The sequence below is a fragment of the Kryptolebias marmoratus genome, linkage group LG4 (assembly GCF_001649575.2).
Source record: "Kryptolebias marmoratus isolate JLee-2015 linkage group LG4, ASM164957v2, whole genome shotgun sequence".
NCBI classification, from domain to species: domain Eukaryota; kingdom Metazoa; phylum Chordata; class Actinopteri; order Cyprinodontiformes; family Rivulidae; genus Kryptolebias; species Kryptolebias marmoratus.
In genome coordinates this window covers 29,037,399-29,056,966 of record NC_051433.1, presented here as the reverse complement: position 1 = coordinate 29,056,966, position 19,568 = coordinate 29,037,399, and the positions used below count along the sequence as shown (strand labels likewise).

Here is a 19,568-nt window from a genome sequence, read left to right as displayed (position 1 = left end):
CCAATTTTCTCACAAGTTGCCAAGTGATTTCCAACAGTCACAGCCCACTGAGAAGCCACTTTACCTGAACTGATGGAGGATGCTTCCCACTTTGAGTTTTGTATTATTTTGTATGGAGGCCTGATGTGCCGCAGAAAACAACTTTTTCTTTTTAAATAGGTTAAAAATAGTTCAACAATATGTGTGCAGCTCAATTTCCCTTAAATTATTTTGTCATGTTGTGTTACCAAAGCCAGTGTTCAAAAGGAAGAAGGAAGCTTAAACTTATCTGATCCTACCCCCATCCAGTAAAATATTTACAATTCTTCAATAGCTGCATGCAAGAAAAACTTCATATCTGCATAAATATATCTGTGTACATGAATCTATTCACATTTACCCACATTCCCAGAAACTGTCTTATAATAAATATTTATTTCATAATTAGTTAAATATTATCAATCATGTCAGGCTTTTCTTTATATAAATACCTTTTGAACATCTTTGGCTTGTATTGCCGTTCAAACTAGAAAATGTTTGGACATTCATATAATTCAACAGTAAGTGTTTCATAATTAGAAATAAAAAATATTTTCATCTTGTTTGTGCTCTAAACATTTTAAAGTTAAACCTTCCTCTAAAATTAGAACCCCCTCTCTATCAGAAAACATTTCTGTATGTTTCCTGGCACCAGGTTATGTCTTGCCTGGCACATTATTTGTGCCGTTTGATACTTGACAAGATCTGAACATTTTGATATATGTGAATTTGAAAGTAAAACATTAATGTGTTCCAAAAAGCCAACCTGATTCATGATTCTTATTCCTTTTCCTTTTTTCAAAGGGGACCTATTATGCTTCGTTGAACAAGTCAGGATAGGTCTGTGGGCTGTACAAAACATGTTCATTACATTTATTACACAGAATCATTCTCAGATATTGAGATTTCACCTGATCAGTTCTGTTTAGAGCTCATTTCAGAATGAGCAGTTTTAGGGCTACGTCACTGTTATGCAAAAAAGCCACTGTTGGCCACGCTCCCCAACTCAGTGTCCCGTCTCAGAACATAAAAACTCACTGAAGGATTAAATGCTGCCGATCTGACACACATTTATATCATTATTAAGTCAAACAAACAAACAAATTAAATAAAATAAGGCCCGGATCAGCAGCAGGGTCAGTTTAGTCCGACGCTGCTCCTCCTCCTTCGAACCTGAAAAGTATCCAGACGGCCGCATCGTAAAGATCGGTTTTATTTATTTTTTCCAATTTTTCTTCTCTTTTATTAACATATTTTTAATGTTAGTTTAGACAAACCTGCTGTGACTTTAACAGAGACGTGTTTCTGGGACAGCTGAGCTGTTCAAACTACAACTTTCTTTGGTGATATCCCGGGGACATCGCCATCAAAAATAAAATGAAGCCATGCAGCTCTGTTCTCCATGATGGGAGAACATGCATGGACACATGTTCTATACTGCAGCTGACAACAGAACATTTTCCTTTTCCAGCAGACATTTTTCAGCAGCAAAACCAGCAGAACAAACATGATGGTCTTCTTGTAATGAAGTGGGTGGAGCTCCACTTGGGTTGCTAGATGAGGGGCGGGGCTCAGTTTGGTGTTGCTAGGTAACAGGGATTGTGACGCAATAATCCTGAGGTTTTTGAAACAGGTCGCTTGGTGTTTTTTTTTGGTTTTTTGCACTTGGACTGTTTCTAGAAGCAGTAGATACCTAAATGGAAGTACAAAAACATGCACAAAGAGAATTTTGCATAATAGGTCCCCTTTAAGTTTACATAGTGGTTGCAGTGAACTTTTGTTAAATAGTGCCCCACACCTCTACAAAATAACTGAAAAATGGCAAAATAAGTGAGGAATAAAGCAGATGAAGTGATTTCTGATTTTAAAGTAACTTGTTCTGCTCAGGACTGAAAAGATTTTTAGTTTGGACATTTCTTATGTGATGTTTACAGCAGGTTTTGTCATTTATTACAACTTATTTTCTTTCTATTTCAATATTATGCATCAATATTTGAAATTTAGTGTCTATTTTGTAACTATCAGACACAGAAACTTAGTTTTACTTACATTTAGTGATAATTTGTTTCTATCAAACTATCTTTCACTGGTTTACAATACAATTCTTTTGAATTCTGGAAATATGTGAAAGTAAAGAAACAGGCCTGTGATTTGTGAAGTGTTAGGGTTAGTTCCACTGGTTCCACTTTTATTCAAGGGTACAACTTCAGCCATTTTGTTTGTCACAACAAGTTACAGATGTGTCTTAAAAAGTTTGAAGTATTCAGTATCAGTAACTTTTTAAAACAATTTTCATATCAATTTTATTCCAGTCTAAAGATTTGTTTTGACATTTCTTCAAAGTTGATTATTTCCTTCATATCAACTGCTGTGAGAGAAATTAAATTAGGATTTTTACTTTTTAAATTCTTCTGTTCCCTCTTCTGTTGCTTTTGGCACACATATTTTGTCAGCCATATCTGGAGCAACAACAACAACATGAAATATGTATATTAACCACCTCATCTGAATTGTTAATAATTTTATCATTGTTAATAAGGTATTTAGACTGTTCAGGATTATTTTTACAATAGTGATTTATGTGGTTCAAATCTCTGGAACAGTGTTATTATTTGTTAATTTATTATAATTGTTTTCTTACATATTAATATTATTATATTAAAATTAATTTATTCTTAGAGTGTTTATATTTATCTTTTGCTTCTTTAGTTCTGTATTTTATAAATTCTTTACATAGAGTGTTTTTCTTTTTGAAGACATTTTAAAATCTTTTGTCATAGATGGGCTGTTTATTAAAGCAGTTATATTTAATATGCCAATGTTTCTCAGAAACATTTCATATGCTTTATTAACTTCCCCATTCTGTATACTGTATACTATATATATGTAAGAAGTCATAATGTTTTAGTACGACTTTGGTAAACTACAAAGCTGCACCGCCTGCAGCATTAAGGCTCAGTTAGAGTCGCGCAGGGCTCCGCACACGGCGCATGATGGAGGCGTTTATACTTGACACTTACTTCGGTGCAGTTTTCTTCTGTGAGTTTTGAACCGTTTGATTATCTTTGTGATCTCTCACAGAGGGATCATATAAATGCTGATACAGGCGAACCAGCTCTGCTAGAGCAGCAAAATCATCCATTTTGAATGGAGCGCGGCGCGCACAATCCACGCAAAGTTACAAAAATTGGGAGGTGTACGATGATGCACCTTATAGTCCGGTAGGCCTTATATATGACAAAAGTTTGAAAAGAGACCATTCACTGACAGTGCGTCTTATAAACCAGTGCACCTTATAGTGCAGAAAATACAGTTTATTAATTTGCTTGAACTACTTTCAATTTTGAAAAGTAAGGAAAGCCATTTCCTCTCTCATGTTGGTGTTTATTTCAGATCAGTAATGAAAAGATGACATTTAGTTTCTACAAACCTTAACATTTTCAAACACAATGTCTTTTTTTAAAACTAAATTTCGTTTCCTAAAGCTTTCCCTCACCTTGTGCAGTATGAAAACACTACAGCTTTCTGGATTTACTCTTCACAGTTCAGTCATTATTCTGCAGAATAATGGACTTCAAATATAAGCTGTGTTTGGAGAGGTACTGTTCACAGTTCTCCTGTGGATCACAGGACAGAACAGCATAAATCTGAAGGGTGCTTTTTCACATGAACTAAGCACATCAAAAGTTCTTATGTGCGCAATGAGGGGGAAGATGAGTGTTTGAGAAAAATCATTAAACAAACACTTCAAAGCGCAGAGTACATTTTAAATGCACTAATATTTAATAAAAATAGCATAAATTATTTTATATTTAATGTAACCTCATTGTGTTTATAAAAAAGTTCAACAAAGGACCTGAATTTGCAATTTGCTATGTGATTCCCTTTTTATTTTTGCACTTCTTGCCTTTCAAACAGGCATGGCTCTGTGACCTCCTTGGTTTGGATCTCAGCGGGATTTCTTCGGATACTCTGGGTCCTTTCACAGTCCTGTTTAGTAGCTACTCCTTATTATCTTACCTTATTTAGTTAACTTATCATTCCCTACTGCCAAAAGGAAAAAGGCATTAAATAATGTTTTTTGCTCAGGTGTGTGAGTGTTCATGTGACGGTTTGTTTGCAAAATATCTCATGAATTACTGAAGGGATTTGATTGAAACACCCAGAAAGTATTCAATGGATGTGTCTACTACTGATTATCAGTTTGAGTCAACCCAAATCAAAATGTCCACCCCAGCTAATAAACCTTAAAAATGACTATAAGTTAGTGAGCACTAACTGAGATCTCACAATCTCTAAACAACTTGATCATTTCTTAACATTTATCAAACGATCCTAGTTTAAAACTCTGCCACAAACGGTGGCTGGTGATACGCATCATTTCAATGAATGCTAGGCCTTTCATTCATTTTTGCATTTGTTCCGCCGTTTTCACCATCTTGACCTAAAGATTCACCCAAGTTTTAGAAAAAAACCATTCGAGTTTGTTTTTGCTTTACCAGGACAAAAACTAAATCTGCAATATTGTGTATCATGTTATTTTTATTCTCAGAAACGCAGACACTAATATACCCATCTAGACGACTGTAAAACTCATCTCTGTGGTTCAATAAAGAATAAATCCAATCAGCTGCAACTGATTCAAAATCCACAAGGTAAAGCAACATGAGAGCACACAGAACAGCCACAGCAGCAGCCACTTAGTTTCTGTATTGATTTTAAATCTCTTTATTAGATCTTGTGGCACCATGTGACCTCGCACCAGACGTCTTCTCAGAAATGTTTTCAAATTACGAGCCGGAAAGGTCCAACACATCCTCACAGTTTTCTCTTTTACAGAGAAACAAACCTAACTTTCAGCTCTGACAGTCATTACTGCTGGACGTGTGGAGAAGAGTTAAAATTAATTCCCTCAATCCAATTTTTATTCATTTGAAAATATACATTTTCAAATCTTTTAAAAAGTGATACTTATTCAGGTAATTATAAATATTATCATTGTTCCTCTAATTTATTAGAATTTTGTGAAGTGTTTACTTGCTTTGGAAAACTAATATTACTTTTTTTATTTTATTATTATTTTCTGTCCATTTTTTAAAATCAAATCTTTGGATTATGTGAATTATTTTATAAAATGCATTTCTTCATGTCCTACAGTTTGATAAACTGTTTGGTGATATTTTTCTGTCCTACTTTTAAATATATATAAAGTTATATTAAATCTTAACTGGGGACGGATGCGGAGAAGCACTTCATTATGAAGTCCTCCACATGCTGTTTAGTAAACCTCAATAGAGATCTACTTTAAGTTTTCTTCAACTGTAACTTTCTCTTTGCCTCTCTCCCATAAATCTCAGACTGGTGAAGAACCTGACAACAGTAGTTATCTGTACAGTCTCTCCCATCTCTCCTGCTGAGGCTTGGACCTCCTTCAGAGAGCTCACAGGGGTCTTGGTGGTCTTTCTATTTATTCTCCTTCTTCATGGTCTCTCAGTTTGAGGATGGCCTGCTCTTGGTAGATTTACACACGTCCCATAGTCCTTTCATTTCTTGATGATAGATTTAACCAGTGGCGGCGGGCCAATAGAGGGCGCTAGGGCGCCGCCCCACCACTCACATTACCTTGAATAAGACGTAAAAAAAATAAATAAAAATTAAATAGTACATTAAAAATATTTCAAAATATATGTATATATATTTTTAGTTGTGTAAGATAAATATTTTAAAGTTAATGATAAATAAAGTCGTTTCGTTCTTCGACGTTGTCTGATTGGTGACGTATTTCCGCCGCGGGGCGCAAAAATCTTTGTCCATAGACTCTCATTAAAAGTTGTACATGCGCAGTAGCTCCTCTTCAGTACAAGAGATAGGACGGTTCAGGGTGCACCTCTCCTGCGCCCAGAGCTGACTCTGCCTCCCGCCGCCGGAGCGTGGGACTCCCGCCACGGGCTGACGTCACATCCATCTGTCAGAAAGTTCGCCTGATTGAAAAGTCGAGCCGCGGATGAGCTGCCTTTTATTCAAAGACAGCAATAAGTTCATTACGTGACTAAGTTACATACAAAAGGTAATAAATAAGTTCATAGTTAATAATTATTTTAAGAAAATTTATGCTAAAACCTGTTAGAATGTTTGGTTTTGAATTCTAATCGGAGTGAGACATCCGATCTTCGTTATATTGTAGGTTCAGAATACATGACGTAGTGAGTGATCTTACCATAAAACAAGCTTTGACGTAGTTTCTCTGGTAAAGTTTTGAAAAATAAGAAAGAAAACAGGTCTTATAAACGCTAAACGTCCTACAGGCTTGTGCCTTGGGAGACCTCCATCTTTGTAAGTATTGGTTATCAGGAAGCACTTGTGCATTTATATATACATTATAATGTTGCTTTTGTTGTTTTAATTCATGTAAATACACTGATGTGATACCTTAGTATATGTTTTAGTCCAAAACATATACTAAGGTATCACATAATAGACATATACCAAAACCTTTGGTATATGTCTATTTTGAATTTATGGCCCCCCCTGGAGAAAACTCCACCAGCCGCCACTGGATTTAACAGAACTGCTGAGGAGGTTTAGAGCCTTGGAAATCCTTTTGTATCCATCCCTTGACTTGTGCTTTTCAAAAATCTTTTCTCTGAGTTGAATTAGGACAGTTACTTTAAAAGGGGGTGAATATTTAAGCAATCACTTATTTTACATTGCATATTTTATTTAATTGGTATTACTCTGTAGAAATTTGATTTCATTTTAACATTGACAAATGTTTTTTAAAGGCCAATTTATATTGACTATGACTGATTCATAACAACAATTAAAACATCAAAGAGGGTGAATACTATAGGCACTGTATAATGTAAGTTGGTTCTAAACAAATAAAAGAGACTTCAACTGTCTGAAGGGAATTATGTGATTGAATTGACAGTTTCTGAATGTTTGAGTCTCACCAGTTTGTGTTTGGCATCAGTGAGGTGTGTCTCTTCAAAGCTGTCATCATGGGACGTCCAGCTGTAGGACACCAGGAAGTGAAGGATCGGTGGGTGGTAGGTGACCTCTGGATGAGACCAGCGGACCACCAGAGCACTGCCATTCACATGTTGTACCTTCATGTTGGTGGGAGCACTGCTGCACACTGGAAGACGGGCCAAGGCAGTGTCCAACGAGAGACGAGACGGAGCAGACGAATACAGAAAGACAGAAACAGCATTAGTCTCTGAGGAGAGACTAGGGTTCAATTAATCAATGCAAAAAGGTGAAATATCATTTGTGGTGTGAAATAAAATGGGTCTTTCACATAAAATTGTGAAAGAGCCCAAATAAAACATATGTGAGGAACAAATGAAAAAAAAAAAAAGATTTAGAGAAAGAACAAGCAGTCATTGGAAAGAAGAGAAAACTAAATGAAAGAAAGGACAATTAAGTAGGAGAAAATTGGAAAGATTTTCATAGAAGGGATTAGTAAAAAATGAGTTAAAGCAATGAAAGGAAGAACAGAGTTAGATGCAGAGAATATAGGGGAAAAAAAACGAAAGGGAGAATAAAGGATCCATCCTACTCTATATAAAGTTGGTTTGCAGCCTTGAGTTGCAAGACATTCGTTTTTGCACACACTTCCCATAATCCACAAGAAATTTGGCTCAGAACTTTCAGGCAGCTCCTCCCGCCTCTTACAGCGTTAAAACGGGTTTCTTCCCACCGGCTTCCTAACTCTCCTGTCCTCGTTTTGCTGGAATAATTGTAACAATGGCTGTATTTTCTAACAGTTTCAGCTAGCTGCTTCTCAGCGGAGCGGTAGAAGCAAGACTCCGTTAAGCTCACTGGGTTACCCTATAAACACGCCCACAAAAACTTCTGACCAATCACACAATACTCGGCACAAACCCTTGTGAGAAAATGTTTGGCCTGGACTTTGTGTCACAAAGCGGAGGATGAAGCTGCTACGAGAACAAAATGACGCAATTTTTGTTATGCAACTACTTACTGAAAGCTGACTTCATGACTTCTGACAGAGGATGACAACAGCTTAAAAATGTGGACACTGTTTGGTTGACTACACACAAAAACTGTAAAACAAATGTTTGTGGGAAGGAAAAAAGAAAAGGAATAAGAAATAACAGAAGGATGGACAAGAACAAAATGTGAATGATTAATTATGAAAGAAAATGAGAATGACAGGGAAAACAACTTTAGCTTAACTTAATTTTCAAACACACTTAAGGAAAGATAGAAAGGGGAAAGTGTGTATCATGTTATTAATATTACTGAGTCATTACTACACGTATCTTTATAAAGACATTTGGTTTGCTTCGAGGGTTCCTGGGCCATCCCAGTTTACCCAGTTGATGACTCACTGAGCACGTCTTCTTTACATCCCTCTGTTTGCCTCCCCATACATCTCACACCAGTAAATTCAGATTCATTATTTGAACCCTAGTCATGCTTTCTGGTCATTTTAGTTCTGTAGTTTCAGCACTAATCTTGTTTTTTCTCCTTTTACTGTTTGATTTTGATTAATTCTTTCAAACACAGTTCTTTGCGTTTTCTACAGTTTGCGTATTTATTACCGGCATCATGTGTAATGGATAACTGTACTGAATAAATACAAACCCTCCTCTGTGGCAGGATGAGAACACATAAACACTGAACGTAATCATTTTTGCTTGGATCTTTCAACGTTTCCCCATCTGACAGAACCATCTGTTAGTTGTTTTTGGCCACTAGATGTCCCTCTTTGGCCTCTGAGATTTGCTGCTCAGTTGGGACACACTACTCATTGGGTATTTAACTCCACTGTCTGCAGTGTTAAATATATAATATTCTGTTTTTAAATATTTATCTGGGAACCTTTATTTATGAACAGATTATAACATTTTGAAAAAATTTACAAGCTTCTATAAAATTAGACAACAATCCATCACTACATGATTATCTTGGAACAAATCACTGTTATGTGAGCCATTTTTTCACCCATTAGATGTGTTAAAATGACTAAATAAAGGAGCATATAACGTGGAGTTGTAAGGAATCCATTTTTGTGCAAAAAAAAAAAAAAACAACAAAACACTGGTTTTACCTGTAAATCACTAGGGTTCGTACAGTCATTGCTTATGTGTTTAGTCAATAAATAGCAGAAAGATTTTATTTTTTTTCTTCTTGTTCTCTGCATTATTTTTGCCCGATGAAGTTAAACAATCATTACAATGGCTGCACAATAAAATACCAGTGGAAGCTATGACTTTTATTATATTTCTCCTATAGACCCACCTGCTCTCATGATAGGTGAACACCTTGTTTGTTACATGACATACACAAGTTTCCCTCGTGTCTCACTTTCCCTACCTTTCCTATTATCAATATAGTTTTGTAGGTCATCTAATTATAGGTCTCTTGTTATTTCCTTTCTCTTATCAGTAAAGCTTTGTGCACGTATTCCTTGTTATTGCTCTACATGCCACATTTTGCATGAACTTAAGGCTCCCTCATACTCCATAAGAAGTCAAGAAGTCGATTTGTGGTCACCTGGTTGCGAGCCGTTTATTTTCACACACACCTTTCATCGTCCACAGAATGACACTTGGCTCAGAACTCCCAGGAAGTTCCTTCCTCCTCCTACAGCGTTAAAGAGTGATTCTTCCCGCTGGCTTCTCAACTCTCCTGTCCTTGTACAGATTTTTGCTTCCCTTACCGCGACCAGTTGTGTTCATTCAACTGACAGACAATACACGCCATTTGGCATTTGCAAATATGACGCTGCACAATAACGATCGAATGAAGGGAACTTGTTGCACCCAGGCACACTTCCTCCTGGCCAACACAGCCAGGAAGAGCCGCCTGTGTCTCTGCATGGTCTTTTTAGGTTCATAGGTTTATAAGTTTTGCTGGAACAGTTGTAAAGACAGCTGTCTTTTCTAACAACCTCCAGCTGCTTCTCATGAACTTCTCATGAGAAGCAAATTAACTCCATTAAAGCTCACCGGCTTTTCCACATGAACACTCACACAACAACTTCTGACCAATCACACAATACTTGGGGCAAACCCCTGAGCAAAAAAGTTTGGCCTGGACCTTGTGTCATGGGCGAAGCTGCTATGCGAACAAAAATGACGCCATTTTCCTCACGCAACCACGTGACTGAGAGCCAGCTTCGCGACTTCTCATGGACTATGGAAAGGCCTTTCTTCCTTTTATTTGGGAAACTACATCTTTTTCCTTCTGGGGTGGCAGCTAGTGCCTATTTTCAGCAGTCATTGTGGAGATGCTGGAGATATGCTGGGATGTTGGGGGCTGTCTGAATTCCATTGCATGACTCACAGGGTCTCACTCTTGTGTCGCTGAAATTTTGAACATGTTGAAAAAAAGGGCAACAAATTTTCTCTTGAAATAGTTGCAGAGCTGCCATGGGTGTCTCAAACCCTTCCCAAAAATAGGCCGGGATTTTGCAAGAATTGGCCACACAAAACCACACAGCTTCCTGGTCGCTTGATTGCACACACTCAGAATTCAGTGAGACGCCTACTGAAGATTCAAACATTCTCTGACAATTCTGAGTCACCAACTAGTCTCCAGCAGTCACAGCCCAATAAAATGCAGGCTTTAACTGTTTCTGTTGATGATGTGACCTTTTTTTAAACACGTACAGCACAGACTGATTAGTCATATGAGCACTAGATTTCATTCTTCTGAATATTAGAGCTTGTTAAAACTCTGCTTTAAAAACTACACCAAAGACCCACAATACACCTAACTATAGAGTCTTCCATCGTTGTTATTGTTGGTTAATGTTACATGCATAGGTGACTGTTACTTGAGTTTTGAGGAGTCACAGCATTCACCTATTGGTGTAAAAAACATATACATTAGTCCTTCTAACCACTAAAAGTCCTTTTAAACTTCAACGTCCTTAGGACTGTTTGGTCTGAAAGCACTCAATGTTTTTTTTGAGTGATAAATATCTGCACATTGTTTATTTAAGAAAAAGAAATCAGACACATTGGCTTAATACCAAACTTTGCAGTATTGCCCACCTTTTATTGTCAATTGTGGCAAAAACAGACCTCTTGGTGATATAATTACTTTTTGCATAATTTTGCTGCAAAAAAATAATGTATTTTTTAATTATAAATTACTTATAGGCAATTTTTAAACACTTTACTTAAGCAATAAATCTTCTCTTAAACTAAAAAAGTTTTGATTGTATTTTTGTTGAAATTTGTCAAGATTCATTAATTTTGAGAGATTTTCCTGCTGAAGTTACTACGCATGTTTTTTTTTTTATTTACTGTACATCAGTGATTTCTTTCAGCTCTAATTCTCTTGCCTGCTTCTATCACCCTAATGTCCTTCAGCCCAATCTGCATGTCTTTTGCCAACCTTATAGATCTGCTTACAGGAAACGTCCCACAGCAGCACTCAAGGACATACCATATGAGAGTACAGCACACTGTGCCAGCAGCACACACAGTCACAGTATCTGTGTTCATCTGCATCCCTCTCATAGATGACCATATGGAAGTCTGCATGAGGAGGGGGCAAACCCCGATAGGGCTCCTGACACATCACAGACGCAAGACCACACATATAGGAAACAGCAGAGAAACACACACACACACTCACACGTATACATGTGTATGTTCACAGACTAACACATACTCCATAATGTGTGGTGTTGTCTGAGTGGTAATGAGGCACGGGTGGGAGCATGACAAGTATGCCTCCCACTGCCTTATGCTTGGGGAGTTACTCAGCCTGCTGGTGAAACGACAGCAAGCTAGTCCAGGCCACAATCAAGTATACACACTCACTCATGCACACACACACACACACACACAAAGTGTTTTTCAGGGCAAAAAAAACAACAATGATTTTTTCTTAATAAAATGACCAAATGTCACATCCTGTTATTACTGTAATATTGGACTAGTTTAGAGAGAAAAGAGAAATTTAAAAAACTTGCAGTAATGCCAATCAATAAAAAAAGGATTTAGAAAGAGACTGAACAAGTACAGCTTGTTTGCTAGGGTTGCAGTAGAAAATATCTTCTCTCTAAAAATAGGATGGCAGAATGACTTTGGTTTGCAAAGTTGCATCTGAACGAACTACAAAACTTCTGGAACAATGTCCTTTGGTCAGATGAGACCAAAGTGGAGATGTTCACCCATAATGTGCAGCAGTATGTTATAAAAAAAACAAACAAACAGCATATCAGCACAAAGATCAAATACTAGCTGTTAAGCACAGTGGTGGAGGGATGATGATGTGGGCTTGTTCTGCAGCTACAGGACCTGGGCTCCTTGCAGTCATTGAGCTGAACCTGAACTCCTCTGTAGACCAAAGGATGTTAAACCATCTGTCTGACAGCTGAAGGTTGGACCAAACTGGGTCAGGATGCAACATAACTATGATCCAAACACAGCAGCTAATCTACAACAGAACGGCTCAAAAAGTAAAGAATCAAGGTGCTGCAATGGTCCAGTCAAAGTCCAGAACCTCAACCTGATTGAAATGCTGTGGTGGGACCTTAAGAAAGCTGAGCAGAAACTAATGTCTGCAAACCTAAATGAACTGAAGCAATGTTGGAAAGAAGAATGGGCCAAAATTCCTTCACAAGCATGTGAGTGACAGATAAAGTCACATAAAAACCACTGAGAATTGCTACTTTTACAGGAGGTTCTCAAGCTGTTGGATGAGTGGCTGGCTTCAGTTTTTTTGGCTTTGTTTTTGCTTAAAAATACTCACTGTGTGGAACCTATTTTTTTCTCTACTTCAAGTTAGATTTAGGTTGTTTTAGAACCTGGTAAAGGTCAGATCATTTTATTATGTCCTGATACATAAAACTATACAACTGAAAGACGGTGGACTTTTTTCCCCATGGCTGTATATCTAGAAGAACCAAGGGAGTAATGTCTACATTCGCTGCAAAAATATAACATGTTCAGATTTCAGGTCACAGCCACAGTCACTGCTGGGTAACAAAACAGCAACAAGGAGACTGACCAAAAACTGACACAGTCTCCTATTTTGGTTCATTAATTTGACAGCAGACACTGTATTTTTTAAAAAAGAATCTATTGACAGTTTTCAGTAATTCAGACATTTTCAAAGGTTCCTGATGTATCAACTTAATACTCTGAAATGGAAACTTAGGCCATAAAGCCCAGTAAGACAGGTACTTTAATAAAAAGAAAGATTGAATCGATCCGATAATGAAACCTTCAAGCAAAGCAGAAGAATGAATGTAAAACAAGTTTTGGCAACGCTCCAGAACATGAGCCAGGAAGATTTGGACAAGGCTGAAATAATGAGTATGGAAGATTCTGAACAGAATGAGGTTAGTTATCCATAATTTAACAAGACAAATATATTCTTGACAAGATGATGAGGCAATGTTTCACCAGAGCTGTGACCTGAAGATGGTCCGCTGCATTTTAGGATCCTGATCCAGTTATACAGTATTATATTATACACTGCACCAAATACATACTTTCCGGAATTGCATTATTGCCAGAATGACCAAGCATAAATTTATTTTGGAGTTCTGAAAGCACTTAAGCAGTTAGTACATCTCTGACCCAACACAAGCACCAAGTGATTCCAGCAACCTGGCCGTGCTGAGCAAGTAAAAAAAAAAAGAAAGAATTGGGCTGTCAAAGTCAGAAGTGCAAAAACGAAAAGAAAATGTACATTGCACCCTAAAAATGCCCACAGAGGTTCTCCTTTTTCTCACATTTTGTTATGTTACAGACTTATTCCAAGAAAGATTCAACTATTTTTCCCCTCAGATTTCTACACAAAGTACCCCATGATGACAAAGTAAAAGAAGTTTGACATTTCTGCAAATTTGTAAAAAAAAACCAACAAAAAAAACATGTACAAAGTACAAGAATCACAGAGTCACAGAGTCTCTGTGTAATTTCTTTTTGAACTAACATGTTTGGTCAAGTGAAGGAAGTCCTACCTTTTGAAGACTCGGTGTCATAAGGCCTGCCACCACTGTTTGTTAGGCCGGGCGTCCAGGCGTCCTTCACTGCTGATTTGAAGATGAGGCGGTTATCTAAGCTCTGCGTGGGGCGGAAGTTGCTTCGCAGGTATTCCACAGACTTCACATGGTCTTGCTGCTCGGTTGTAAAGATGGAGTAGAATGCCTCCACCTAATGCCAGCAGGGACAAAAACAGAGACACAGACATGGAGAAACAGAAGGAGAGTTAGTGCTCATCAAAACCCAGAATACTTAAGGATTCTATTCATTGTAAATACAATGCCTACAATTATTCACCCCTTTGGATGTTTTATGCTCTTATTGCTATTATAAATCAGCCAAGACCAATATAAATTAGTCTTTTTGACAAAAAGAAAAAAATGACAAAATTAAATCAAATTTCTACAAAGTAATACCAATTAAATAAAAATATGTAAAAAAAGTGATTGTATAAATTTTCACTGTCTACAAAGTGACTCATGTTAAATTTTTGACTCAGACCGGCTACAGAGAAGCACTTGACCATGAAGACTTCCACATGCTGTTTGCCAAACTAGTCAAAATTTAATGAGTTTTCTTCAATGGTAACTTTCTCTTTGCCACTCTCAAATAAAGCTCAGACTGGTGAAGAACCTGACAACAGTAGTTATCTGTACAGTCTCTCCCATCTCTCCTGCTGAAGCTTGGACCTCCTTCAGAGAGCTCACAGGGGTCTTGGTGGTCTCTCTCTTTATTCTCCTTCTTCACGGTCACACAGACTTTTTTTTGTCAAAAAGACCAGTTTATATTTACCATAACTGATTTATGATAATGAATAAGCAATAAAATAACAATAAAAACATAAAACATCCAAGGGGTGAATACTTAGAAGCACTGTAATTTTTTAAATAAATATATATAATAATATATAATAATTTGTGCTAAATTTAGCCAGACTTTTGTTGCTTTTATCTAACTTCTGGCTTTACTAAAAATTAGATATGAGCTTTTAGTTTTTAGCTTCCATTTTGCTCATTTAGTTTTAGCTACTGTTTTTTATTACGTTAAGCTAGTATTTTGCAATATTTAGCTTTTAGCTCAGTTTCAGTTTTTTTTCTACAGTTATCAGAACTCAGCATTCACACTGCACTCGCAAAGAACGTACAATTTATTTAGTACCACAATGACATAAAAAATACAAAAAATATAATATAATTATTACTAATTATAATTTGTTGTGTAAATAAACTAAAAAAGAAGTATGTATACAGTAACATACATTAATAAATTCCTATAAACTGAGTCAAAACAATGTAGTAATATGAATAAGTAGTTTGTATAAAAAATCTTTAAAGCCTTTGCCACTGGTATAATTTTTTTAATGCATGCAAAGGTATAAAAGTTAGACTTTAGAGCTAATTGTTATCATCTGCTACCGAAGGGGGGGGGTTTGTTTTTGGTCATATATGTGTCCATTCGTCTGGAGTGTTAGCAAAATATCTCATAAACAACTAGATGGATAATAATGACACTTTCAGAAAGTAATTATTGCATGTGTATTTTTACAGTTGACTCCTTTCAAGGTTGTGGATTTTGGCAAACACAAAAATAGCTAAAACACAGACAGTTTTACTGATACTCAGATACAATTCGGTGTGGTAGAAGCTGAGAATCATCCCTAACTTATACTCCAAGCACTGACTAAAAGCACCATACCCATTTCTAAAACCTTGCCACTAACTACTGAAGTTAACCATCGGTTTAGTGAGACGGGGGTTCATATCTCATGGTCCCTTGTACGAGTTTTAATAAAACTCCTAGAAAGTAATCACTGGATGTTAATTTACAACTTATTACCATTTGGTGTCAATCCATATCAAGATGACCACCACAGCCAACTAACCTTAGGGAGCATAAGAAAATAACTAAGTAAATTTACAGATATAAGCCAAATGTTGGTGTTGTAGTAGCTGAGCATTGCCCCATACTTATATGCTGAGCACTAAGCATAGCCTAATAATTTTTTTTTAAAACTTCAGTCTTACAGAGTAGCATCAACCCTGTTTGCCTGTTAACAAGATTCCAAATGGCCACAGCTAATTTAACTTTAGTCTACACAAAAACCACAATACCTCAGTCAATTTCACATAAATTAAGCTAAAATTTGTTGTTGTAGTACACAAGGTTTGCCCAAAACAACTATAACTTCTCCCTTCTCAGCATAAAATACCCTCAGCCTCCCGGGAGGGAGGAGGGTTAAACTCTATCATACTCTATCACCAGGTGATATGCATCCCTTCAAGGATTGCAAGGCCTTTAATGAGAGCAAAGTTTGAGACAGTAAAAACAGATCCCTAACGTGTTTTATTCTGAACAGCAACCATGCTGTCAAGCTGTGGAAATTTGGTTCTGCTTTGGGTTATTGTTGCAGTAGGCCTCATGCTGCCTGTAGTCATGTGTCAGATCCAAGCTGGGTGGCAAGACGTGCAACCAGTTATGAATCTGCACTGTGTGATTCAAGTGCCATCTTTCTGTCTGTGCGCACAGATGGACACTTTCTACAAGCAAGCGGACAAACAGCTTGTGTGCAAGAGGGTGTTGAAAAAAAGATGGGGTGGGGTGTTGGTTTTGAAATGCAGAGTTTGTTTCACGGAGGTAAATTTCCCAGCAAGCAGAAAGCTGCAACCAGCACAGTCATGAAATGGTTCTGTACACAAGCCCAGTCTAACACAAACCACGTCAGAGTCAGGCAGTTTGTGAAGATGAAAAAAAAGGTTTTTAATTGTAAAGTACTGTATCACTTTAATTATTATTTTTAGTTGAAACCAAAAAAGACTAAAAAAATCAGTTTGTCTTTTCCCTTCCATTAAATTATTGCCACACCAAACAACCAAATAAAAATTCAAAAATCTTTAAGGCTTATACTTTTACTTATACAGGCTTTGAGCCTTCATTGTTTGAGCATCATATTAGGCTAGAAGTGTTTGAGATTGACCCTCCATCTGACCCGTGTAAATGGCAGGAGTGCTGCAGGACGAACAGAAAGCAACAGTAAAAACAGCATCAGGATGTCTCTTTTAAAGCCAAAACAACAGAACATTAATTTAAAGATTTCACAATTTCAAAACAAATGGACTAAAAAGTATTTTTTGTTCACTTTGCCAACAGCAACCAGTGTTTATATTTTGAGAAATAAGGGAGTTAAAGCCATTTTGGTCAAACATTGAAAATAAAAGTGTAATCTCAGGTGATATAACACAATGTCACGCTCAAAGTATGTTGTGAATAACCCTCAGCTACTACCACGTCAACTTTTAGCTCAATATTTGTAAAATTGACTGAGTTATAATCATTTTTGCATTGGTTCTTGTTAAGGCAGTGGCCATATTGAATTGGATCGACTCCAAAGGTTTCTTAGTTAAAGGATCTGATGAGGCCTCAATGAATGTTATTGTAAAAAAAACTTTGACAACTGAGCTAAATATTTGGATAAAAATAAAAGTTACAAAAACAAAAAGTCAAAGCACTCGTGTCCTGAATGAGTTGAACAGGATTACTTTCTGAAAGTTTTGTTGGTGTAGTTTCTCAGTCATCCAGGACAATCCTAAGTGGTCCAACAGAAGCCAGCTGGACATCTCTGGACTTCTCTGGACTTCTCTGGACTTGGCTTCTTCTGTTCTGATGGTGGGTTGGGAGTTTTAAGGCTTATAAGTCATTGTTATATCGATCCCAATAAAAGGGTCTTTAGGTCATTTGAGTAGCTGACCCACCCATCCATTCTGTAAGAGGTTGTTCAGACCTGCTGTTTAAAATGTTTTTTAGCTCTCCAATTAGCATCAAATAGCACTACATACAGGTCTGAACTCAATGTTCATTCAAACCACCTTCTGAGGTTCTCTGGACCACTTCTATTCACAGACATTTGCTAGTCTGAACAGCAACCCATTTCAATCCTGGATGTAGGACCTCCTGCTGAACTGAGATGACTCCACAGAGGCAGCAGAGCGGATGTCTCAAGTAAAAAAAACTAATCGGCCCACCTGCAGCTGAATAATGATATTTAAACAGTCATCCATAGTAATATTCTGAAAATACTGTTTTATTTTTTTGTTTTTTTATTGCTAAAAGTTTTATTGAACTGTTATTTAAAAAAACTGCTTAATGAAAAAGTCTATTTTGTCAGGATTTTATTCATCAAAATGAAGTACAGGATGTTGTATCGTGAGGTTCTCTTTACTTTAGTATTTTTGTAAGTGTTTTAGAACTGTTAGATTGCTGTGGCTTATTGTCAGACATAATGTGTTATATCACATTATATTTATGTAATTAAATACAGCATGATGTTACTTTAACAGTGGAGCTGTAAAACAGCTGAAGGCTGCCAGTGCATTGTTCAGCTATGGAGGAGTTTTAAAGAGTAAACTCTACAGTTTTTATTTTGACTCTGAGCTCTGTGAAGTCACTGATCATTTTGCTCATTTATCTTTCTTATATTGTGTCTGTTAGGTAATTAAGCTTATTAAGAAAATAACTAAAAATGAAACTCAAATGGCTCTGAATCATGTTAATGTCAAAATAATAATATAGTTCCTATTTCTGAATGAACTGTCATTGATACAATATCACCAGCAGAGCTGCTGATGTCCTGTTTATTGCTGAGTGATGCAGCTGTGTGTGTATCTGCATACAGTGCAGGGAACTGACATCCAACTGCAAAATGTTGGGATACACATTTTACCACCAAATGTGAACAGAGGTGTCAGATCTGACCACAGGCTATCAGCTTACTTAAACCAGATTCAAAACAGATTTATAAAACTAAATATGAACAAGTCATTTCAGTCATTGGCACTTGTTGAATGCTTCCTAATGAGGCAAGCGTGTGAGCTGTTGTGGTCTCATGTTGTGAGCTGTTGTGATCACATGTTTTAAGGTGTGAATAGTTGTGAAGCTGCCTGGAGAGACAAGTACAGGCTGATCTATAGGTGTTAGACAGATGAAATCTGAGACCACCTCCTCAGTTTAATGTTGGATTTTCATGTTAAACTAGGAAACTAGGAATCCCAAGGCACATCCATGCTTCTGTCTGTAAAAGTTATCATTGTGTCTGAAATAGGTTGTAGAGAGACGGAGGTCTAACAGAGCATAGTTCTGTTGTGTAGCTGCTTGTCTAGTCTCCACTCAGAATGGGTATGCAGGTGAAAAGGGATGCGTTTCCCATGGAGCCACCTTCAGTTGTGCGACTTTACTGGCCCTCCCACGTCCGAGTTTTTGCATATGCAGCCAAACTTCTGGCCACCCTGTACCTGTCAGCTGCTTCAGGAGTCTCCAGGGACAGACAAGCTCTAAAAGCCTCTTCTTCAGCTTGACAGCCATCATCCCCTCTGGTGTCCACCAGCAGGTTATTCAGTTGCCCTTACATCAGGCAACAATGACCTTCAGGTCACAGCTGCTGGAAGCTGCATCTGCAACAGGGGTGGAAATTAGCACCCGCCACCCGCCAAATGCGGGTAAATATTTGAAGTGGCGGGTGAATTTGATCAACACACACGCCACTGTGGCGGGTTGGCAATTTGAACAGAAAATGTG

At 37.2% G+C, this 19,568-nt stretch overlaps 1 protein-coding gene across 2 annotated transcripts in view; it reads right to left on the bottom strand.

The window, feature by feature from the left end:
- LOC108247474 (receptor-type tyrosine-protein phosphatase gamma) overlaps positions 1–19,568 on the bottom strand; it is a 520,767-nt gene that overhangs the window by 60,354 nt on the left and 440,845 nt on the right. For both annotated transcript variants that reach the window (XR_005233059.1, XM_037975187.1), the window contains exons 8-9: positions 13,979–14,171; positions 6,972–7,156 (exon numbers count right to left, since the gene is read on the bottom strand). Coding sequence is in view for 1 of the 2 variants with exons in the window: in XM_037975187.1 (XP_037831115.1) it covers positions 6,972–7,156; positions 13,979–14,171 (378 nt within the window). In the remaining variant the exon portion in view is untranslated. The remainder of the gene's footprint in view (positions 1–6,971; positions 7,157–13,978; positions 14,172–19,568) is intronic.